At 43.0% G+C, this 25,366-nt stretch overlaps 1 protein-coding gene across 1 annotated transcript in view; it reads right to left on the bottom strand.

The window, feature by feature from the left end:
• The window catches only part of LOC310957503 (receptor-type tyrosine-protein phosphatase N2-like), a gene marked incomplete at its 5' end in the record, with an annotated part of 214,287 nt that overhangs the window by 129,557 nt on the left and 59,364 nt on the right, over positions 1–25,366 (bottom strand). Inside the window, one exon of the mRNA XM_083928087.1 lies at positions 17,009–17,088. Coding sequence (XP_083784213.1) covers positions 17,009–17,088 — 80 coding nt within the window. The remainder of the gene's footprint in view (positions 1–17,008; positions 17,089–25,366) is intronic.

Raw genomic sequence — 25,366 nt, 5'->3', positions numbered from 1 at the left:
AATGTGGAACAGTATTGATTGTAGGGAGAAGACAACGTAGGGGCCCATTCAAGGGGCTAGCTCCGTCAACTGTTCAATACGGGTGTAAATAAATAATATCAAAGGCAAAACCCGGCTAAAGGTGGATGAGATGAAATCTCTTTATAATGCAAAACCCAGAGGAGAGAGGAGAGGCGAGAGGAGAGGAGAGAGGAGGGAAGGATGTCAGATATTTCTTTTTGCAGGCAGCCGGGGCGACAGGATATTGCACGGAGTATGCAGCTGAAGAAACAAATAACCTGTCTTTCATCACAAGCAGATTAAAACACAAACAGACAGAGGGAGAGAAAAAAGATTCCTAATTATATTCTCTGGTGTTTTTTCTGACTGTTTTGACACAGTTAATATGCTTTTCTTCATACACCCACCACCCACACATGCACCCTCCCCCCTCGCCAGGTTATCTAGGTCTAATAGGCAATAGAAGAAGCTATTTACACTTCAAGGTGCTAATGCAACACTTTCCTCAATCTTATTACCGTTGCAGTGATTTTTTTTAACCTGTGTGTTGACAAGTGGAATTAGACAAAGTCTGTGGACAGGAGCTTTCCCGACATCAAACCCACCCCCACCCTCCAGTCTCTAGGCAAGTTAGCACCCTGACCGCTGCCCGTCTATCACATTGTTGACTTTACTGCGGGGAGCTGCGTGTCAGAAAAGTAATTTAAGAGATCAAATCAGTCCGTGTTCAGTGGAGCAACTTTTTACATTTTAAATCAGAATCACACACACAACAGCGTAAACGAAAATGACAAACATATAATGAAGTCCAGTACGTTCAGTGACATCGACTTATACATCTATCTAAACAACTGGAAGCAAAGAGGAATATCAAAGTGGTTCTCCCAGAAGTGACCAAGTGATTTCATAACTGTTCTTTGAACGTGTGTGTAGTCGTTACTAAGGTTATCTATTTCCTGACAAGTCCTATTTCAAAAATGCAATCGGTGAAAGCATCATTTAAAGAGATCCCAGGACGCACCAATTTAGTGATTTGCAAGTCAAAAGTTGTTTGGACAGCTCGGTTAAAATTGAATTAAAACTGAATGCAGAGACAGAGAATTGAGATATTGCATTTTTTCATACGTCCAGGTCACATATTGTAGAACTTTTATATTTCAACAAGCAGTAACAAGCCATGCTACACACTCAGAGGTACATAGTAATGAATTACATTTACTCTTTTACAAGTACTCACTTTATGAGTCAGAGTAGTTTTAATTCATTACACGTTTATTTATTATTGTATGCATTCGTGATCTGTTGGTGCTCTGTCGCAGCCACGTCTTCTCTGACTCTGTTCAAAGCGGCTGAAGTTACAGCAGTACTCACATTAACATTATGGCTTTAGCTAGCAGCTAGGAGCAGTAAGTGTCGCCGATGTGTTTATGCTTCGAAGTCACAACTAATTCTACTTTCTGTCATAATGTGTGCAAGAGGACAATGTGTGCATGTAACAAGTCAGCTCATTGATGAAGAGGCATGATGAAGAGATTAAATTATTCACGCGGGAAAAAAAAGAAACACTTAAATTTCAAACAAAACTGATGAGATGACCACAGGTCAGGGTGGAGAAATGAACACGCCTGGATTATTCTGATTATTCTGTGGCGGGTTATCTAATCGGGAGATGCATTTAATTTTTTTAAGTGTAATTCCGGTGTAAAATCATCCCATGGTCTTTTTAGACACTTACATACATCAAATAAGCCCTCAAGACAGTGTTTTTGTGTATAAACTATGATGGGGGAAAATCCCAGAGAGTCGCTAACAGTCACTAACAGCCGGATGTGGCTAACACCGATTAGCCTGGGGCAGCATGGTGTACGCATTAAAACAACTTTTTTAACCACTAATCCTGCTCAAAATAACACCAAACCTCTGCAGCAGCATGAGAAGAGTCCTTACACATTAAACAAAGCACCAACAACGTAGTTACAGAAACCGGAGTTTATTAAAAGAGTGTTTTAAAGACTTACCTACTGGCCCCTGTACCAGCTCCTCTCATAGTAAAGTCCATTTAAGTCGAATACCAAAGTCAATCCAAAAATGGGATGATTTTATGCTGGAATTACACTTTAAGTTCCTCACTACTCAATAAATGTCTCCAGTAAATACTTCTGTACTCTTCTCAAATACATACTTAGCTCTATGACAACTCTAACTTCTACTTGAGTATTTTTACTTAGGGCGCACTTACACTGTCCTTCCACACCGGGCCAAAACAGGTTTTTCAGCTAAAGCCTAGTGCGTTTGAGCAGTGTGAGTGCAACCGCTCCGCGCATAACTGCGACCAGCGGGACGTCCACGGCCCGTCTGAGAGAGGTGGGCTTTTGAAGAGCGTGTTTGCACATGTACGAGCACGAGCGTGCGCACGTGTACGAGCACGAGAACGATGCCTACGGCATAGAAATTAGAAGAACGGACCATGCGCGAACATTTAACAACAACAACAACAATGGCGGCAAAAGGTTCACGTTGGTGTGATGCGGAGGTGGAGTGTTTACTGCAGATTTGGTCGATGAAAAGATTCAAAAACAGTCGACAAGACGCACAAAAACTCTGAGGTCTATGGAAAGATTTGTAAACAAAGTGACGCATCGCGATGACGTCAATCAATGCGTGTGGCGTGTTACGACGTGATGACGTATAGGCAGCAAGAAGCATTTGCACGAGGCCCAGGCAGTGTGAGTACAAACGGGCCTGGGGCGCGGGGGGAGAGGGAGGGGGGACAAGTACCTTAAAGCCCGGGGCGCGGTGCGGAAGGACAGTGTGAGTGTGCCCTAAAGCTCAGTTTTGGCTCCTCGACACCTCTGTTCACACTGAAACAAAAGGAAAACTCTTCCTGCTGAAGGACCTTCTCCAGTTTGTTCTCTTTTAACACTTGTACGTGTTAAAATAGAACCAAATATAAAGAGCAGCCATGTCAATGTGATAATTATCGGCATGTTACTGTGGTGACTTTGGAGCACACTTATGTACCGCACGGACAGAAAAAGAAGTTGGTCTCCGCCTTGAAATAAATTGGAGTTCATTTCAACTGACTGGATTCACTCCCACCGTTCTCAGTGATGTGGAAACCTCCTTTTAACTCTACAGGGGTGAGCATTTAACATGAGAAGCACTTCACTTTAATATTTTTGCAAATTACACAGGCTTGATGGATCGAACCTTTTACCTTTTAGACAGCTCCAATATTTGGTTTCATTTGGTGCTCACAGTGATTTTGTTGGGTTGTCATTTGTTTCAAATGACAGACATCGTATTGTAGAACAAACGTTAATTCAGATTTCTGTGTTTTTTTCAACTTTGGCCAAGAACAGCATGTCCTCTTATGTTTGACTTTGTCCCCAGGACTGATGCTTTTGATGTTCTTCAGTGGATACATACTTCATTCAGGCAAACACAACCTGCTCAATTCTCCTGACAGAGCTCAACTTTCCATGAGGGAAATTAGCACAGTGATGTTCTCTATGGTTCATTCTTCAGCATTGGTTTGATTAATATTCATAGTTTATCATGAAGAGAACAGGAGGTCACTTTGGTTTATCTGGATATAGATAAGCCCTCCCTTTTAACGCAGTGTAGGTTAGCTGAAGTAAGAGTGGTAATATGATTGGTAACACTGCGCTTTCATAGAACATCCCTCATTGTTAGCAAACAACAGGTTTGGACTAATGTCATGATAGCTGCTACATGCTCTGTATTACTTGATTTTCATTTCAACCGAAATCTCTAAATATCACTATTCTTGAACTTCTGAAATAATCTGCCGTTGTCACAAACAGGCGGAAGACTGGAGGGGGGGCTCGGTCGATCTAAGTGACGACCACTGGCAGCCCTAATGTCAACATTAGGCGAAGTAGATCCAGCAGAACTTAGTTAACATCAAAACATGAATCTCAAAGAGAAGAAATGCCTCTCCATCTTTCAAGGTGTATTTCCATTTGAAGACAGTGATTCAAATCCAGCTTAACAAGTCAAATGTAAAGACATACACAGGGATCTTAACCCTCCTAAATGTTTATAAATGAAAATATTTGTTTTACTTTATCTTACCAGATACAAGTACATTATCACAGACATGCAGCCTGACATGTAATTCCTCACATACTTTTTAGGGGCACTTTATGATGGCCTTGTCAATCAAAAATCACTCTGGATGGAAGTTCATGTTCTCTTCTAGCATTTAACCTGACTCTTTTCCAGTTACAAGACCATCTTTGATCATATGATCACGGAGACGCCGACTCTCTCACCTCTCTGCTACGACACACTCAGTTGCCAAAACCTCGTCAGCAGTGCTGTGGTTTGAAGTCCCCAGAATGCAAATTGAAAATTAAAGTGCACTTCCCTAATCTGCTGTTCTAATCCAGCTCCAAAAAGGAGGTAAAAAGGAAGAGAAATCCGTATAGGGCTACATTAATTATACACAAAGAGAAGAACTACAAAAGAGGGCCTGGTCTTTGAAGATACTGAGCATTAAATGTCACCCGCTACCTTTGAAGCTCTCGACTGCTTTTGTCTCTCACTTCTCCACTACATGAAACACTGTGCATGAGGCAGAAACAGCCCGCAACGGTGAGGCTCATTTCAACTTAGGGGTACACACCCTTAAAAACGGAGAGAGGCATCATGAAAGCAAGGTGTTCTGTGCTCCACTTGTGCAAGGCCAGGACTCGAGCTTTACGCTGAGTGTCTGTGAGGGTGTTACACGCTGACAGACACTTGTCCCATGCAGATAACCCATTTTCAATCTCCCTCTAAAATATAAAATCTACAGAATCATTAATCTTATTATTAATCATGTTACACACACACAGGCCCAAAATACACACACATGCACAGACAGGACCTATATACATGCAATTAAGGAGAGATGATAGAGCGAGGGGGCTGCCAGTGACAGGCGTCCCGAGCAGTTGGGGGTTCGGTGCCTTGCTCAACAGCACCTCGGCAGTGCCCAGGAGATGAACTGGCACCTTTCCAGCCACCAGTCCATGCTCCATACCTGGTCCACACAGGGACATGAACCAGCGACCCTACGGTTCCCAGCCAAGTCACCTGTGGACTGAGCTACTGCCGCCAAAACAACCTATGTTGGTCACCGTGCTGCTCACAGACGACTAATGGTATCTGAGGACATGCAGAGGTTTAAATGTTTACAGACATCATTGAAGATTTTAATCAGATTTAAAATATTTATTTTCTCTTATTTGTAAAGTAAATATATAAAAATATATAATATATAAATTTACCCCTTGAATTAAAGTGAATGTGGAGACAAGACGAGTGCAGCTTGTGCTAGTTTGGCTAAGAACATCTTATTCGTTCATTGGTTTCTGCTGAAGTTTTAAATGTTCAAAAATAGGTCAAATATGTATAATTTGTAAAAAGAAAAATATCTAACTTTTCTTTTAAAAGGGTCTTAACTTGGTAGTCCACCGGGTTGACCATCTACCATTAAAGCTGAGTCATTACCCCGGCAGCCAAGGGCCCTTTACTGCATGTCTTCTCCTCTCTCTCCCCTGCCTATCATGTCTCTCTCTCACTATCAAATAAGACAAAAATGCCCGAAAATAATCTTTAAAAAAAAATAAAAATAAAGGGATTATAACTTCCTAAAAAGAGTTGGTCCGTTATTAACAAACCTTTATCAGACAGGAGGGAATAGTGCATTTGTTGGGGGCTCTTTTCATGGTGGATTAATACAGATTTTGTTTCTCGAGTGAGTATTCTGTTCAGCAGGTTGGTAACGCCGCCGCTCCTTTGCGTTGAAAGGAGCCAGTTGAGGTGGTTCAGGATCATCTGGTAAGGATGCCCCCTTGGCGCCTCCCTAGGGAGGTGTTCAGGCACGTCCAGCTGGGAGGAGGCCTCGGGGAAGACCCAGGACCAGGTGGAGAGATTATATCTCCACACTGGCCTGGGAACGCCTCAGGATCCCCCAGTTAGAGCTGGTTAATGTGGTCCGGGAAAGGGAAGTGTGGGGTCCCCTGCTAAAGCTGCTGCCCCCGCGACCAGACCCCGGATAAGCTTGATGAAGATGAGATGAGAGTCAAACAGTATGATATCAACATAATGATGAAGTGTAACGCAAAATTGCTTCAAAGTTCTGATGAATATAGAATCCATCAGTGAAAAATGAGGTTTAGCTAAGAGCAGACTAGCTGCACATGACTCCTGTTACAGGTCTGGACCACTCGTAAACTGTGTTCGTACCTCAGAGAAAACATTTCTCCTAAAGCACTGACAAAAAAGCCACTTCAGAATCTATGCACACTAATTACAAACATGAGGAGACAGGTATGCCATAAATATGATTTTGAGCATAACTGAGTGCAAGTTGAGTCCCTGAGCGCTAAAGTAGAATAAATAGTGTGTAGACATGCACTTTGAAAGTCCGCGGGCTACAACAGTCAGTCAGAACAACACATCCCTGTGTTAGGGGGAGATGGAGTTGGCTTTATGAGACCCTGTGGGGTTCCAGTTTGTCACTGTCTTGGTGCGGCTTCTATAATTTTAAATCTTCAAAAAATAACCTGAAACAGTCTTGTGCGGGCAGAGCCACAGGTCATCTTCACAAAACTTGAGATGATGAAACTGTGGTGTCATGGCTGTTTAGATTGTTTCAGTGGGATCTTTCAATGCTGTGAGCACCACAAACACAATCCAGTCTACATCCATCGTATTAGGGCAGCAGCAGAGCGCTGTAATGGGTATTGCAAAACCTGAAAATATATAAAAAAACCTAATTCAAGAAGAGGATTAGATTACTGCCAGAATACTTCCACCCACCAGAAACATGCAGAGCCTGAATAATCGCTTTAACACTCTCTCTGTTCTCACTACACTACACAGGGCTGTTTATAGGATTTCTAATTTACAGGACAGACAGGATATACACCCCCAAACTCGAACAATTGCAAATCATCCTGTGACAGATTCTGTAACCTATCGCTGCTCAGTTCTTAAAATATTGATCTAATCCTCTCAAACCGAACTCCAAATTCATCTAAAATCAGTCATTAACAGGCGGCTCCATCCTCGCCCTGTTCTACTTTCCATCTTCGTTAGACATTCTGCTCTTTTCTGTTCCCCCCTCCGCCGCCTCTCCTTATCAACCCTCTCTCTTTGTGGGGAAAAATAAATCATGAGAAAAGGGAGAGGGAGGGAGGCTGAGAGGAGAGAGACAGACGAACAAGACTGCGAGAGAGAAATCAAGAAGGGCGGTGGCACTTGAGTGCAGTTGTAATCAAGGCCTGTGTGCTCAAGAGGGGCCAATCAATCTGGCTGTCTGCCTCTACATCTCATCAGACATCTTGAAGACGGCTAAGAATGAGCCGCCGGGTCCAGGCGGCCTCCCTGGGCCGGTGAGAGAGCAAGCAGCAGGCGACTTCGGTCAGGAGTCTGTAATAACACGGCCGGCCTGAAAATCTCAGCTGCAGTCAAACGGCAAAGAATATGACTCGCCTCCTTCCCATCAGGAAGTGTGTTCTGCTACAGAGACAGAGAGTTTATCGTTAAGTATTCGTGATGTCATGGTAAATACCATAGTCTGTATATAGAGATGAACCGCCTGACTGTTCCCTGAAAGTGAAAGCTCCTTTTGTGTAACGTTTTCATGTATTCATAGTTTTTTTTATTGCTAATAGGTGAACAGGCTGTTACGTAACTTTAAAACTGAGGCCTTCACAGCATGTGGACTGACTCCTATGTTAAGGTTCGGGACAGATTTCCACAAAACTCCAAAGGATCTGTCGTTCTGTGGGCTCCCGATTCCCTCACCTCTCTTCAGCTCACCTACAGCCAAGGTGATGGCTGAATGGAGAGTCCGCTAACATCAACAAATGAAGCATCAGAGTCCAAACATGTGGTTCTTCTGTTGTTTATTCTGCAGCAGCGGCCCAGAGATGGACCTAAGTTAGCAGCTTTCCTGCGTAACAGCAGCAATTCCGGACTCGGAGCGACTCAGGTGCTGGAGCATGCTGCCGGGTCTGGGAGCTGGAGGCCGCTGCAGAGTGTGTGTAGCGGAGGCACAGCATGTGTGCACTATGTTGTGGTGGTACGAAAAAAAATGTTTTTACCTCAGGGCTGTTAAAAATCGTAGTAGTTACTACTACTGTTAGGTTGCTTGCTGATGTGGCAGAATCGCTTGCTAACTGATGTTGCAAAATACTGTCTTGAGTGGAAAACATCAGCTAATTCAACACGCATGGCCGAACTTATAAATCAAAGTGAGCAAACCGAGCTGAAAACACAAGCTCCTCGGTGAAAGTAACAATATTTATACATCACAAATATGTATTATTTTTCCTTGTTTAGAGGAAATGAATGTGAATAAACTGAGCCTGATTCTGTTCAGGGTGTATCTCATTTATATTTACCTCTGTCATGCTTTCTTTTATTGTTTTGAACCAAAAAAACTATGCCAGTCCCACTAATACTGATAAGTGTGACACACACTTGGCGTATAGCGGGTGTCAAAACACACACACACACACACACACACGCGCACGCACGCACGCACGCACGCACGCACGCACGCACGCACGCACGCACACACACCGTCATATCTCATATCTGAATCAGATTCTGAACACCAGCTTGTTGGCAATGACACTTTCCAATTCCCCAGTGTGTCAACTCCAGATGACTCAATGCTCCCATAAAGGCTGCTGTGCTCACATGGAGTGTTTGGAAATGACGATCTATATTAGAAAAAATATCAGCTATACGGCGACAGATATAGCATATTTGTTTTATATGTTGAAATCATTTTTTAAATGTATAAAGGTTTTAAAGATAAAAAATGTTAAGGGTGCATTTTCAATAGTAATAGACTTTTACAGCAGTGCTTTAAAAAGATATGCAGGGAAGGAGAGCTTAAAGCAAAGAGACCCTACCTGTCAACAGTGTCTCCGGTGTCTTTAAATAGTTCAATTAACTGCACTTTCACCATATTACAGGTACCATATGTCATATTTTGTGTCAGAAAGAAAGCTTAGAAAAACAGCAGGGTGATGATGTGATAATTAGGAGCAGTCAAACAGACATGGTCATTAAATCTGAGGATATTAAGAAAATTCTACGAGATAATTTTACTCCCATCGAGTGCAGTTTAAAAAATGTATATTAAATTATTCAATCGCAGTGCTATCAAGTTTTGGGGGAGGTCAAGGTCTGTTCTTCCGTTCAGCTGGGAGTACAAAGTTAGTGGGATATAAATGATAGGTGATGCAGTAGGATTTAAATTAGATCATAAATAAAATATGAAGTCGAGAGGCACCTTGACACTGTCCCGTCATTTTGAGTGGTAAAGATAGGACCATTATGGGCCTATTCAAATAAAAAAGCAGTGTTAGTTGTAATGTGTGTGTGCGTTTGTGTGTGTGTGTGTGTGTGTGTGTGTGTGTGTGTGAGTGTGTGTGTGTGTGTGAGTGTGTGTGTGTGTATGTTTGATGTGTATGCAGGTTGACTCAGGATGGTGAGACCAGATCTTTTTCCCCCGTTTGTTTTCAATCCAACAACTGTCAACTGGTTTGCTGAAAAGCAGCATAAACCACAAATCATTGGAAAGTGTGAGAGCTGCAGCAGAGTTTCCCACCTCTCACCTCCTGTATTCTCACAGGAGAAATGTCACAGCGCAACTAACGGAAGCCTTCTCCTTCCACGACAGCTCAGGAGCCTGGGGAATGATTAAAAAGTGATGCAAGCACGAAGCCAGCTTCGGTACAAGGCGGCCATCTGGGTGAGGTCTGCCAACCCCGCAGCAAACGTCAGGAGCTGAGGCCAACTCGCAGAGATTCTGCCAGCTGCAGGAGTGGGAGAGAGGGGTTGGCGCTGCCAGCAGGCCGATGCCAGCACCGGGGAAATCAGGCTGGCTGCTTGGCTGAGTGGCTGGCAGGGTGGCTACGCGGTTGGCTCGGGGATCACGTTGCACCGCTGTGCAAACTCAAGCTCGGCACAGCACCTGTGTCTCCCTCCCCCCCCTCCCCTCCCTCCCCTGTGCTCGACGGCAGGACTCACAGATGCTCGCAAAGCTCATGAGGACAGCGCACAGCTCCACTCTCTGTCTGAAGTCAGACCAAAATAACCACAGGTGACTCTGTATCAGCAGGGGGGCTTGCAGGCTTTTTAAAGCCTGGATGAGGCATCTTGCAACTCACAAAATGCCTCCAGCTCTGCTGTGACGACAGCAGAGAAGATAAAAACACAGCACAGTGTCACAGCGAATTGCATCACTAAACACCAGCACACCCCTCACCTCTCCCCCTGTTTTGATTTTTTTTTCTTCTTTCGCAACAGGTGAGAGACACTTCTCCAATCGATTAGCCGTCGGCGTGGGATGAAAACTGATTTAGCAGGTGAACTGATATGAAGTTAACTCAAATAGATTTGCCTGTTCCTGAAGGGCACGGAGAGACCGCTGGATGGATCCAATTGCGGGAGCTGTTTCCAATGCAATCACTCCGGCAATCAATGGGAACAATTAAAGGAGTTCCACGCAGTGACAGCAGGGACACAAAATCAGTCAGCGGTGTTACTAATGACAGCATCTATGGATGTGTTGTCAAAAAACATCAAATGTTTCTCTGCAACTGTGCATATCGCCGAAAGAAACGATATCCGAGCATTGAGAAAACAATGCTTTCTTGGAACTATGATTTAAAGTTTGAGAGTAATTTCCTTAGTCAACATCGAAACAAGACGTTAAGATTCAAGAAACGTCTGTGTTATTATAGTCAACAGTCAATGTGGATACAAGACAAGTAATGGGTTCCCTTGAGAGACAGCTGATGTCGAGGCAGCATAACAGAGATGACAATTTACAGGCATGCAATTTACAGAGGAACGGTAATAGAGATGAGGATGATGGTGATGATGACGACCTTTGAGATGCAGTGCGAGGGAAGCACTCTGCAGCGCTGCGAGATAACTTTAAATGATCCATAATGACAGGATCTGAGAGCGTATAGGCTGACAAAGTCACACAAAGACATCTAGCAGCGTAGCAACGTGCAAACTTGTCAACACAGATAACAACTTGACCACATTACTTTGGCATAATTACGCATACATTTCCTCACTTTGAGCCGGTGCTGCTAGAGGCACGAAAGGGGACTCGACTGCAGTCTGAGGTCCGAGGGCCTGCACATCAATAACATCGCGAAGTGAGGTAGATGAAACACATTACTTTGACCTAAAGAGCGTGGTAATTACATTTGGCATTTTGACAAGTGTTTAGCTGCAGTGAAGGTCAGTCCTGTCAGTGTACGAGATCTATGCTAATCCATTCAGACGATGGAAAACGATGAGACAAAAAGTGGAGGGTAGGAAGGAAGGAAGGAAAAGGCCCGGACGTAACTGATGCCTTTGTAAAAGTAAACCCTTCCTGCACCCAGTCGTCAGAGTCTGCTGTGAAGCTCATTTCTGACAACTGATATCTCTGTGTCACTGAGTCTGACACTGGACTTCTTATTTGTAACTTTTATGAAACATTTTTACATCAGAGGGGATGAAAGTGGGATTACTGGAGACACAAGTGTGTTGGGGCGGCATTGCTCAATCCATAGGCAAGGTACCAAACCCCGGTCACTGGGCGCCGGTCACTGGCAAAAATTATAGAAGGGAATATACTGTCACTCTTGGCGAACTTGTAGGTATGTGAAGACGTTTGAGGTGGAATAGTATGATTCAGGGCTTTAACGTAGCAACACACACCTGATCTTGTATTAGCAGCAGCTGTATTCCTTTGGCTACGGTTAGCAGGAGGCTAAGTCTACCGTCACAGGGTAGATTCCTTGCAGGCCGAAAACAGAGCCTAGGAGAGACGCAGAGGTCTGATCTCCTCTCACATTACTTTATTTATGCAAGTTTTTGCCTACTGAGCCTTTATCATAGAATATCTTATAAAGTGAAGACATGATCATTTCAAACAGCTGGACAGGTTCGACTCTGGAGCTTAGTCAAAAACTTGAGAATCACTGGAAATCAATTGCAAGGACCCACTCAGGCTGTGTTTAGACTCATATGTGGTCATATAGACGCGAGCTGACACCATATTAGATTTGAAGACAATCATTAAGTCTAGGAGGTCTGGCTGCAGCAGTCGTTTGAATACCTTAAAGGCTGGAAAGGTTATATTGGATTAGAGTACAGAGTTGAAGAGAAGAGTACAGTTTCCATGTTCATTACTGGCTTTCACAAGTGCAGCAATTAGAGCTGCTTTGTGTGTTGGGTAAAAAGGAAATAAAAATGCTTTTTCATGGCCACCTCTTGACCATGGTCCGTATTTAATGGATTCGTATACAATGTGGTGGACACGTTGTATACAAATCCATTAAATAAGTCACAGCTCGTACTCAGTATGTCGGTCTACATGTTTTTCACCCGTCTTGCTTATTAAGCCAGCCCTGTGTATTCAAGAGTTCAGCGATTTGAATGCACCTGAACTGCTGCTCACGACGGTCTGTTCCTCGCTGTGTGTGTTGTCAAAGTTACAACTGCAGGCGTGTAGGATTCATCAGCTGTGACCTCCCATGCAGACGTTTGCCGATGGTCATGAGACTTGGTGGAATGGCGAAGCATGGGCAAAGGAAGAAGAAAGTATATAGCAATGATGCATGATACGGCAATTGTGCTGATTTCATGTGGTGTTAAAATTATTGGAAAAACGAGTTCCAGACCTGAACTGAACACTAACATTGTGAGATAGTGCATGACACCAAATGCCACTCTAGTTTACAATTAAAGTCATGTTCAGTGATGTTTTGAAAAAAAACAACAACAACAAAGTACTAACCAAAGTTATTTTTCAATTGATATGTGAACAAGATAGGAATTATGAGATCTTCCCACCCACTTTTTTAAAGGAATATTCCATTAATTAGCATGTAAATTAGGCATTTACCCTCTACGGGGGGGACAATGTCTTTTTAACTTAACATTAAACTGAGAGTGACCTATCTGCCAGGAAATTATTTACATGTCAACACACAAATCAAACTTCAGATGCAACATTGACTCACTGAGAAACCAGCTATTGTCTGCCTACAACAAAGCCGGGTTGGTTTAACTGGAGAACAGACTGGGATGGTAGAGGAGTCTGAGACTGCCTAGCAGCAACTGTCCAAACTGTCCACAATCCCTAGAGAGGACAGCTCTTAGACATGTGTGAGTAACTTTCCTCACACTGAGAGACATGATTAGCATGTATGCAAAAACAAGTGCTGGTGGGATAAAAAAGTAGAAGTCAAATGAACAGACGGTGCAGGGATAAGGCTATCTCAGCTGCTCTCCTCCTGCTTTAAGTGCTAATTGAGTTGCCCGCTGTCCTGACCCTGACCCCCGGCCTATTCAGGGGTTCCCGTTCTCACGGCCGTGACACACCACTGGAAGTAGCCTCTTGGTCCCCCGCCCACCCTCAGCTGGACAATGAGGGTCACCACCTCGCTGCCCACCATCTTGACATCCACCCCCACGTTTGACAATGGCCCCCAGTGGCCCCGGAGTCACTCACAATGGGTGGACGCGCGTGACAGAAGTGGTAAGGTGGCTTCTTAAAATGCAACACCAGGTCTGGCCGGCCCGGCTGCATTAATCAGGCTTTTTTGGCAGCGGGGGCCGGGGTCAGAATTGATCCCGTGTAAGAAGGAGAAAGAGGATGAGCTTTAAACTGGTCAGCAGTCAGAAGTTCATTTTTTGTCACAAAGGAAAACTAGACTGCAGTCACACTGAAGTGAGTACTGTACATTGCCTAGTGGTGTACTATACTTGAGTATTTACATTTATAATACTCTACTGCATTTTTACAGAAGGACACATAGTACGTTTTACTCCGCTACATGTATTTCCATCCGTCTATCTCCAACCGCTTGTCTCTATCAGGGTCGCGGGGGGCTGGAGCCGATCCCAGCGGACATCAGGTGTGAGGCGGGGTCCACCCTGGACAGGACGCCAGTCTATCGCAGGGCACGTAGAGACAAACAACCATTCACGCTCACATTCAGACCTACGGGCAATTTAGAGTCATCAATGAACCTAACACCTGCACGTCTTTGGACTGTGGGAGGAAGCTGGAGTGCTGTGAGGCGACAGTGCTAACCACCACTCCACCGTGCTGCCCTACTACATGTATTTGACAACTCTAATTTAACATAGAAAACACATTTTCAGTTGAAAACCAGCTTCATGTGGACCGCCTGCTGCATTAAAATGTAAATAAATAACAATATAATAGTAATAATCACAATATAGTCTTGAAAAGGAAATATCTATAAGTAAATAATGTTCTTATATTTTGTGTATATAATACTGTCCTAGTTCTTTACTACTACTACATACCGTATGTTTAAACTTACAGTATATACTGGACTGTAGAGTGATTTATTTTTAGATTTTACTATTAACACTTGAAAAAATGCTGGATATAAGAAGTAAAATAAAAATACATAATGATATACAATATATATAGTATATTCATAATTCAGGAATAACTGAATGGAACTCATGTAATTGTTATTTTATGTGTCGTACAATATAAATAATTATAATATACATATTTATGACATTACATATTCAAAAGAAAATAGAAAACTCAACAAAATGCACAACTGACTAACCGTGTGTGCTTATAGGTGAATTTATTATTCATTGATTGACAATTTTCTATTGAAAAAGAATAGAATAACTGGATATTAGTCCAATTAAATATTTCCTGCCCCTTAAAAATAGCCGTGTTGTGGAAAAGAATATCAGTGTTTTTCCATTAAAGCACGACCTTCTTTACAAATCTGCTGAGTTTGGTTTTGTAGTTGGAGCTAAATAAACTGGACAAATGAATAAAATCAACCATATCTCACTGCAGGAGTGATGGTGTCCTCATCACGTTTTAGAGAATTGGTTTTATTCCATTTGCATTGTCATTACAACAAATAACATTCAGATTTTGTAGTTTTAATTCAAACTAAATATCATCAAACTCTCTATCAGTATTCCCAGTCTAACCTACTTCCTGTGTAGTGCAATTAAATTCACCAGCACCCCAAACTGCATCCTCCGCAACGACTACATTCTTCTTCCACCGATGTACATCATTCAATCTCTAAACATTCCCTCCGTGCAAACTCACGTCACGTGTTTGCGGAGACTAAATCAAATAAAGCTGACTTATCTTTAACATGGCTGCCAAAAGCGTTCCACCGAAACACACAAGTTTGTGACAGAAGAGATGGACGTCTGATCTCTACCATCCGCTGCTGAGCGGCTACAAATGATGATAAAACGACGCCATTACAACGGCCGTGTAAAGCTTAATGTTTCAGAAAAGCACTATAAACCCTGGCCAGGGGGGATAATGCATGCTTCGGGATGGATTGATATTCTAGTTGAATATGACAAACGACACTTTAAAGACGGCCCGCCCACACTATTGCACTTTAGCTGAGAGGACGCCATATTTCATTTGGAGCACGTTCTGTCAAATGTTTGCATTAATAACAATCGAGGCTCATCCGTGACCCTGCAGAGCCAGCAGGGGCGGCGGGCGGGGAACGAGAACGCCAACAATAGCACTTAAAAACAGGAGCAAAGCCGTTGCATAATCAGCACAATGTGTGTATACGTGTGTGTGTGGGTGGGGAGGTGGGGTTGCAATTATCAGGCAGAGATAAGGTGTGTGTGTGTGTGTGTGTGTGTGTGTGTGTGTGTGTGTGTGTGTGTGTGTGTGTGTGAGTGAGTGTAGCTGGAATTGGGCCGAGGGAATATCAGGAAAGTCTCACTGTCTGTCTGGACTGACAGCTCGGCTAATGGCAAACATTCCTCCTCTCTTTATTCCCCACTTCATCAACACCCTCGCCTCATTACCGTGAGTCACACTGTAGCCTGGTACATACACACACACACACACACACACACACACCTTCACAATGTCTTCACTGCTGGATTGCACTCTGAGAGATGATTACAGAGGCCTCTCCGTGTGATGGAACAAGCTGAACTGAGTCATTTCGACTTGGAGGATCTTGAAACAGAATCCCGGAGGAACTATCCGCACTTTCTTCAGACAACACCACCGACATTTTGCAAGTTTAAACACACCTTCCTACCCACATGATGAGTCTTTAAGGAACATATATTCATCACTCTGCTGGATTTAGCTTCTCCATATAACCACCAAGAAAGTTATGGGAGCGACGGAGCAGTTTATCCTCCACATTACCAGTGTTACACTTTGGTCTTCATCGGAGCATCAGGCTAAAACGTTAGCTTGTTAGTTCCTTGGTTTAGTACCACAGACAAATACTGGGAGCATCCTCTTAAAGACCCCACTAGTACTGAAGATATACAGTATACCGTTTTCCAGTAATTTATACGTTTTCTGAATTAGTCAAGTACCAATTCTATGTGGTCTTAAACTTGGTAGTCTTGTTAAGTAGACTGAAGACTGCTGTGTGTTTAGCTACTTAGCTAACTGAACTAACTCATAATGATTGGTGATACGAGGCTGAAGGCCAAACTGTGTGATCGGTAGAGAAAACTTTTCATATTTGCAAAAGGCATTAATGAACTGAGTCATTTCCCAAACAACTAATTTCTAGAGTCTCTTTTTTGAAGATGTCTTTTTAGGCACACATCCAACCCTCCAACGGATCCCAACAATGCAGCCAAACAAACAAGGCTGCTTGGAGATTTGTGACAAAATCCTGCTGGCTTCCTTTCAAAATGGGCTAATACCAAATACTTACCCAAACTAAACCAAACTGAAGAAAAAGCAATAGAAAAACTGGCTTTAAAGTGCCCAGAGTGGGCAGGGCAGAACACACGGTGGAAGAAAAACATAGATTTTACTGAGGAGTCATACGTTTTGAAAAATGTTCACCTGGGGCCTCAGGTGCAGCAGCGAGACATTGATAATGGCCTGTCTTTTTCTCTGTCAGTATAAAGGCGTCATTACTCAAGGAGAACCTACCAGCCACGTTGGCCACATCTGCGGTGCTGACGTTCTGGGCGTTGGGGCTCACTTTGAAGGTCACAGCGGGGCCCACCACCCTGTAAAACACACACACACACACACACAAATTTGGAAGCTTTACAAAAGACCAAGAATCTATCTTCCATGGTTGATAGGTGTTGTTTTTCAGACGGAGGGAGAAGAGGAGTTGTGCTCATTAAAGCTTAGCCATACGTGGTGTTGGGAGAAAAAAAAAAAAAGCTTCAACCTGTGGCGATCCTTTAGGCTGTTGCAATCCCCATCACCACTCCGAGATAACCTCTTGAATCTCAATGTAATGTGCCCGGCGGCATTTAAGCACGCTGGGAAATGAAAAGAAGGGGGTCGGGGATGAGAGGATTTTGATCATCAACAAGAGGACGCTCTGATACGTGACTCTCAGAAGAGCAAACGCATTTCTAGCAGCCTGGTTTACGATACATTTACATTTTGATTCGATGTATGTTGACTGCAACGCATAGGGTCGTGATGATGTAAATTGAGGGTGAAGGAAACCGGGGCAGGGAGAAAGAGACATCGCGGACAGAAAGACATCTGTATTGTTTTTCTCAGTGTGTTTTTCCCCCAGTTCATCCAACATTCATGCCAATAAAGCAGCTTGAATTGAAACACTGAGGGAGCTACAGAGAGAAGCTGGGTGGTCAGAGGCAGAGCGGAGTCTCCCAATGTGATTAACCTTTTATTTGTCCTGCTGTAATTCAGACAAAAGGCCCAGGAGGAAGATATATTACCGGGTTCCCCTCCAGGAGGTATTGTGCACTGCTATAGGACACGACTGCTACTGTAACAACACTGTTATAAAATACGGCGACATCATTAATGGAGCAGGTCCCATCATTAAGCTGGATTCAGAAAAGGTGGATTTCTTTCCAAGTCGATGGATTAAATGGTTACACATTATTGTTTTGGGTATGTTTTTGCAGGCTGTGTGGTCCGTCTCACACTGACTTACATCAACAAAGTCAAATGAAGCAGCACAGGAACAAGTGAAATAGAGAAAATAAAAACAATTCTGCCTTTTGTACAAAATTCTTCTACTTTCTCTCAGTACTGTTAGTTTTTAACTATGCCCCTTTGCACTAAATGTCCAATGCAGTCAAAGTTAATCCAAAATAAGTAAACAAATGCCTAAAAAGGCACAGAAATATGTTTTCTCTCCATCTCAGTCCATCCAGCCCGGCTTCTATGGAGGTGCTTGCCCTGATGTTGTCATACATATTCTATCCTTTCAAACCTTTGGATTAACAGCCCTTTGTTTGACATTCCCAGCGAGGAATTTATTTATTTATATTATTATTTATATATATTATTGTGGGTTTTTAATTGGCTTTCTTAGGCCCTGAGGTGAGTGTATCAAAGAAAAACACAGACAGCACCAAACTCACATTTGCTTCATGCAGTAGTGATGCTATACTATTGTAACATTTAAGGTGCAATAACAGACTAATTAGACTGAGTCAAATGAAAGATACCCAGGAGGAAACTTGGTGAAGCTGAGTGCTTGAATTAGAAGATGAATAATAACAAAACGCCTTTCTCTCTTTTGGTTATGAATCACACAACGTGCTGTCCTGGTCTATGCTGAACACTGTAGTGAAACAGTCGCATGTTGGCGGTTTTTCATTAAAGATATTCCTCCTGCTATAATCTCTACAGCAACTAGAGGTCACCTCCTAATAACAGGCATACATACGGGTCGTAATAAGCCGCTTGCACAATCGACCTATACGACGATGGTCTGGTCTGTCAGAGAGACTCCACACAACACGTCAACTCATTTTTCTGACCACTATTTCTCCTCTGAGGTTCGAGATCTCTACGCAGTGGTTTATCAGCCGGTGCAGGCAAAGTATCTGTGTGTGATGAGGAAGCAAAATTGCTCATGTTGAGTTGATCACATATCCATCTGTCGGCCATCGCCCCCCCCCCCCCCCCCCCCCAGGGCCGTTCCCGCACAAAGACGCCAAATCAACTTTGTATCTCGTAAATAACCTTGTCACTCATCGGGCCCAAAGAAGCTCACACAAGGTGATTTCTACATATTCTAGTGCTCATATTTATCATGGTTAGACTATGTACTTTTACATTTTGGAAGATGTGTGCATGTGAATGCTGATATTTATATTATTAACCAAAAGATTCAGCTAGAAACCTTCGACACTGAGACCATTCATCCCAAAAAGAAGTGATTCATTTTTTATGGTAATCAAAAAGTAATAAATGCATCAGCGTTGCCAAGTGAAAACCTTGAGATTTGTATCAATAGCTGATAAAAACCACCTCAAAACTCAAAAATGTCTGATGTATTTGACATTTAGATGTTTTTATGAAACAGCCGCATACAGATGAATAATTGCCAGACAAAAACAAGAAAGTACCGCGGATGATGGCGATGTTGGAAACTGAAACGATCCATCCCACCATCTTAAAAAAGTGACATCTCTGACAGTGTGATTGACAACAGAAACACATCACACAAGAGATAAAACATAACTTTAGTCTTTGGTTGAGAGAATGACAACACTTTATACTAACTTCACTCCTTTACTCTGTAAAGTTCACATGTTGTGGAAGTCATTAAAACAAAGCAAAACAAATACCCAGAGATCACAGCGTTGGTAATTATGTATATTTTTGTCATTGGTGGACAAAGTTAAGTCCATTACTAGGAAATCACTGTCGTACCACGAATGAATAACACATAGCTGTTAAATGTACTCAAACATTCCCAGTATAAATACTGATAATAATACAGTGATACAACACATCATAGGGGGGCATAGAACAATATAAAAACAGTCTTTTGCCCGATTAGTTGAAGTATTACGTGCTCTTTATAAAAACAGTCTTTTGCAAACTGATCTTCAATCATCGAGACAATGTTTAAAGTCCTCATGTCGTCCAGCGGAAACAAGGTTGTCCCTCGGACTTCCTGAAATGTAACACTATGAGGAAGTGTATTCAGTGCTGATTGGAAAAGATAAATCTAGAAAGTAAGCAGTGTTAAGGCCGTGAGATACTGTGAGCTGATTCATACAGGTCGTTTTGACCTTAGTCAACTAAGATGTCTTTAGTCGATGAGTCATTTTTAATCATTTTTCATGCTGAAGGACACAGTGACAACAAACTTCGGAGCACATCTCTGGCAAACACAAGATTTAAAGTGGTTCTTTTACACATTTCTTTGTGGAGAAGTTTTACGAATCTGTCGAGATGGACTAGTAAATGGACTTCACTTCAATTCAATTTTATTTATAGTGCCAAATCATAACAAAAGTTATCTCAGGACACTTTACAGAGTAGGTAAAGACCACACTCTATGACTTATGTATGATTTACAGAGACCCAACAATTCCCCCGTAGAGTGGGTTGTGTTGAAAACCATCCCTGTAACAGGAAGGAACGTCAGACAGACCCAGCTCTGTGGAGGACGCACATCTGTACTTATATAGCACCTTTCTAGTCTTCTGACTACTCAAGGCGCTTTCACACTCCTTGTCACATTCACCCATTCACACAGACATTCACACTGATGGCAGTGGACATCTACATACCATCTAATCTAACCATTCACACCACAAGGACACTTTGACATGCGGACCGGAGGAGCAGTGGATCAAACCAGCGATCTCTCTAATGGTGGACGACCCACTCTCTGAGTCACAGCCGCCCCTTATGTTAGTCGACTAAGATTTTCTTTGATCCAGGACAGCCCTAATTTCAGGGGGATTGAGAAAATCTCCAAGAGCAGAAATAAAAGTGTCTATTGTGTTTATTCACTGCAAAATTTGCTGGTACAAGACATGTTTTTATATTGTTTCAACAAACTGAAAAACACATTGAATGTTGATGATTTGTAACTAAAAACAGACTCAAATAGTCTGCTGACAGTGACGGTTGTACATACAGTATATAGAGTGCTTTGTACCAGAATGAAGTTCACTCAAAACTGCAGATTTTTCCACTTTTTCACTCAAAACCGCAATTTATTTCAGACTCAACACTGAGACTACGTTGGTTTTGTTGCAGCGTTTACACATCAACAGTCTCATCCAGTCATCATCCTCACATCCAGCCAGTTCAGGCCCACTCTCTCCTCCTAGTGGCAACCCTCTGATATGACCCCTCAGCTCAGACAGACATTACATCACCTCGACCCTCTTTAAAAAAAAAAAAGAAACAGAAAAATCCAGTCTACACTCAGTGGCGGTTACGCAACAGCCATGATTATTCGACGGCCAGCTACGGTCCGCGGCTCTGCCAAACCGCCCACACGAACACTTCCCTCCTGCTCGCTGCTAAAAACATTTCCAAGGCCTTTTTCCTGAAAGCGCACACCGTCAGTCTTATCTAATCAGCATTGAATTGTTTCAAATCAAAGCGTCTCCAGGTTTGTGTTGTGTCCTGGCACACAGTGTGTAGGCTCACTGCTATGATTCATATGTTTGCATGTTTCTTTCCTTTTGTTGTTCTTGCTGCGGGCTCACTGTACCGCCGCCGCTCTCTGGCTGGGGCCTCGAGAGGAAAGTGGTCGAAAAAGGGAAGTTTTCTTTTCTTTTTCAGTGGCTGAGGTCGCGCAGGTCGCTAACTACTTTGTTGAGCGTCATTTTGTTGTTGTATTATGCTAATCTGGTGCTTCTGTGTGAGGTGTAAGGTTGAGGCGCCTGCGGTGTTGCCGCATGGCCAATAGATGGAAGGGGAGTTTGTACGGAGGATGAGAAGCAGGATAAATGTATCGCAGGGGCACATATACTGCTGACTTTATACAGTACTTTCACTTCAGTTACAGTCAATACAGCCTGTTGAAACTTTAAGACTTATTGACGTAATAACAAACATGCACATTTCTCCATCCTGATAGTTTGGTTTTCTTTGCCAAGTTTCCATCTGTGAGATATTTGCCTCCAGCCAAATAGAGTTGAGGTGAATTAAATGAATTTACACCAACATTCGTTCTCGCAGAGACACTTTCCTGGTTAATGTGGATAAAACAGTCTGTGAACACGTTCGCTGGAACTCTAAAGAAAGTTTTTCAAATGTTTTTTTTCCACTGTGACTTTTTAGACTTTTCAAATCAAGAAGGGTTAACGTGTACATTAAAAAAAACTCAACTTGAAGAAAGAGGCACTTCAACAGTACTCAAAATGTTGAATAGCTTTACGTATAAATGCATTTTTCTTTAAATGTACTGAATAGAGAGCTGACCCGACAGGAACAGGTGGAGTTAAGGAGCTACTAATGAAACGCTTTCCTTCCGATTTATTAAAGCAAACCATGTAATCAATGAAGATGACGATACAGAATCTTATCTCCATTACATCATTGTAAATGACAATTACAGCTCATGTCAGTAGTTTTATTTTCTTTTTTGTCCTCCTCAAACGAGTCTGTTTTCAGGCTTCTTGCTGGGGAAGTGTAAGGGCACACTCACACTGTCCTTCCGCACCGGGCCAAAACCGTTTTTTTCGGGTCAAGCCTAGTGCGTTTGACCAGTGTGAGTGCACCTGCTCCGCGCATAACTGCGACCAGCTGGCCGTCCACGGCCCGTCTGAGAGAGGTGGGCTTTTGTAGAGCGCGTTTGCACATGTACGAGCGTGCGCACGTGTACGAGCACGAGCATGAGCACGAGCACGAGGCCTACGACGGTTCTGACGTCATTTATGTGCGCCTGTTCGAACATAGAAAATAGAAGGAGGGACCATGCGCGGACATTTAACAACAACAACAATGGCGGTGAAAGGTTCACGTTGGTGTGATGCGGAGGTGGAGTGTTTACTGCAGATTTGGTCGATGAAAAGATTCAAAAACAGTCGACAAGACGCACAAAAACTCAGAGGTCTATGGAAAGATTTGAAAACAAAGAGACGCATCGCGATGACGTCAATCAATGCGTGTGACATGTTACGACGTATGGACAGCAAGAAGCATTTGCGCGAGGCCCAGGCAGTTTGAGTACAAACGGGCCTGGGGCGCGGGGGGAGAGGGAGGGGGGGGACAACTACCCTAAAGTCCGGGGCGCGGTGCGGAAGGACAGTGTGAGTGCGCCCTAAGACTTAGACTCAGACTTAGACTTCTCTTTATTGATCCTTTGGGATGAACTCTCGCAAGGAAATTAAGATTCCAGCAGCTTACAAAAACACAAGGGAGGTATGAAAATATACAGTAAAGGATACCCAAAAAACTCTGAGCTAAATAAATACAGAAAGTATAAAAAAACAATAAACAGTAAGCAATACACTGTTAGTAGACTTGTCATCTTAACTGATGTGAGATGAATGATCGATGAAGTTCAATGTTAGAGAACAAAGTAAATGAGTAAAACTTCTCAGCACGACACGGTTATGTTTTGTGAGTTGTTGCTTTAAGTGTGAAGCTAAAGGAACAAATGTCTTGATTCTTCACACTACGGCTGTGTCTGAAACTCAGATCACATGTTTTTATCAGAGCTCTGGAACAACATTCATTCAATCAATCAATCAATCAATCCTTTATTTGTTAGGGACAGTGCACATTAATGAACACCAATAACAACATATCACTGTAAAAGTGCCGGATTATAGCAAAGATGCTAATTTGCATCCGTAGTCCCTGCTAAAAAAAATAGAAAAAAATACAAATACTACTAAATAAATAGAAAAAATACAAATAGAAGAGATAAGACACACCGCACAATACATTACATACTCAGGAGGACACCAGACCCACACAGGATAAAACAATGAAATAAAACGTCATGTGCAATGTGACACAGTCGAGTCAGTGGTCGCACTTTTGATTTGATTTAAGCCACTTTTTGAGTTGACCTTTAAAAGAGGAACATGTGGGGCGTTCCCTTATTGTGGAGGGGAGACTATTCCAGATCCCCCCCCCCCCCCCCCCCACAACAGACAACACATTCATTAAAAACATTTACAACTCTAAACAAATGCTTCAGCAGCCACTCAAAGCTGGACGCCACACCGTATATAATGGTGAAGGAAACTACACCAAAGTGGAATTATATTAACAAGAGTGCTTACTGCTGCTGATGAGGTTGGACGAGTGTTGATTGTTGCTCTCATTGTGAGTCAACTGAATGTGCAGCAGCTAGAGCAAAAAGCAGTGATTAAAGCAGTCTAAACCAGTGCCCATAAAACCTGATTCTATAAAAGAAGAAGTGACAACATCTGCCGGTATGAGGATATTATATCATGTGGCATTTTCTTTAGGCATAATCTGCCTCATTCTGTCTTGGTTTAATATTTGGATCAACCCAAACCCCTTAAATTCATTTACAGCAGCCTAGTTTTGTTCAAACCCACGCAACTTTTTCAATTCTAGTGGAGATCCCGATGTTTCAAAAGCTGCCGAACCTGCCAGGCTCACTTTGGACGATACGTTCAAAAAATAATAATTGACAATTGGTATCCTGTGTTTGTGAACACCGTATGACTTTAGTGAAGAGCTCGAACAACTCCACACAGAGTTGATACAGAATGCAGAGATCATTTTTCTAACGTTAAATCTATACGACGAACAGGAAAACTGAATTTGAAGAGGTTATAGGAGATTAAAAAAAATAAAAAAAAACTCTAGAAATCAGTTGGTGTTGCGGAGCAGGGTGGTAAAGGCCAGAGGCAGGCTGGGTAAATCAGGAGTGTCAGCAGGCTCAGTATCAGTCTATAGCCTTTGTTTCTGGGCTTACTTATTCTGGTGGAGGTGACTGCCGTTGGCACAGCGGCGAGGAACTGGGCGGCCTTGGAAAATAAGCGTGGCGCCTCTGACAAATTGTCAAGGCGGCTCCCCCTGCTGGGCTTTCACTGTGCTCGCAACAAAAGAGACCCCTGGCTTTCTCCCCCTCTCTCTCCCTCTATCTATCTCTCTCTCTCTCTCTCTCTCTCTCTCTCTGTCGCTTTCTTTACTTCGAATCCATCACTCTCCCCAGTGTGCAGCTCCCTCCTTTCATTCCCAGAATAGGAGAACAAAGACAAAAGGTGCATTAGAACAGGAGAACAGTACAGGCCACCCAGGGACTCAATACAGCAGCCGAGCTGCACGGCGAGGAGCCGCGGGAACATAGGGGCCCGGGGGGTGGGGACAGAGAAAAGGAGTGTGTGTGAAGGTATGTGTGTGTGTGTGTGTGTGTGAGAATCGCACGACCCAAAGCCACCCCAATCCCCACCTGTCCACACACACACACACACACACAAACACACTCTCACACACACACACACACACACACACACACACACACACACACACACACACACACACATTGATGTATACATGAATTCGTTCTATGTCGCACTTCAAATTCTATTCAAGTTCAACTCAATT

This window comes from Echiichthys vipera (assembly GCF_963691815.1).
Source record: "Echiichthys vipera genome assembly, chromosome: 15".
In the NCBI taxonomy this organism is placed as follows: domain Eukaryota; kingdom Metazoa; phylum Chordata; class Actinopteri; order Perciformes; family Trachinidae; genus Echiichthys; species Echiichthys vipera.
This window is presented reverse-complemented; position numbering and strand designations above follow the sequence as displayed.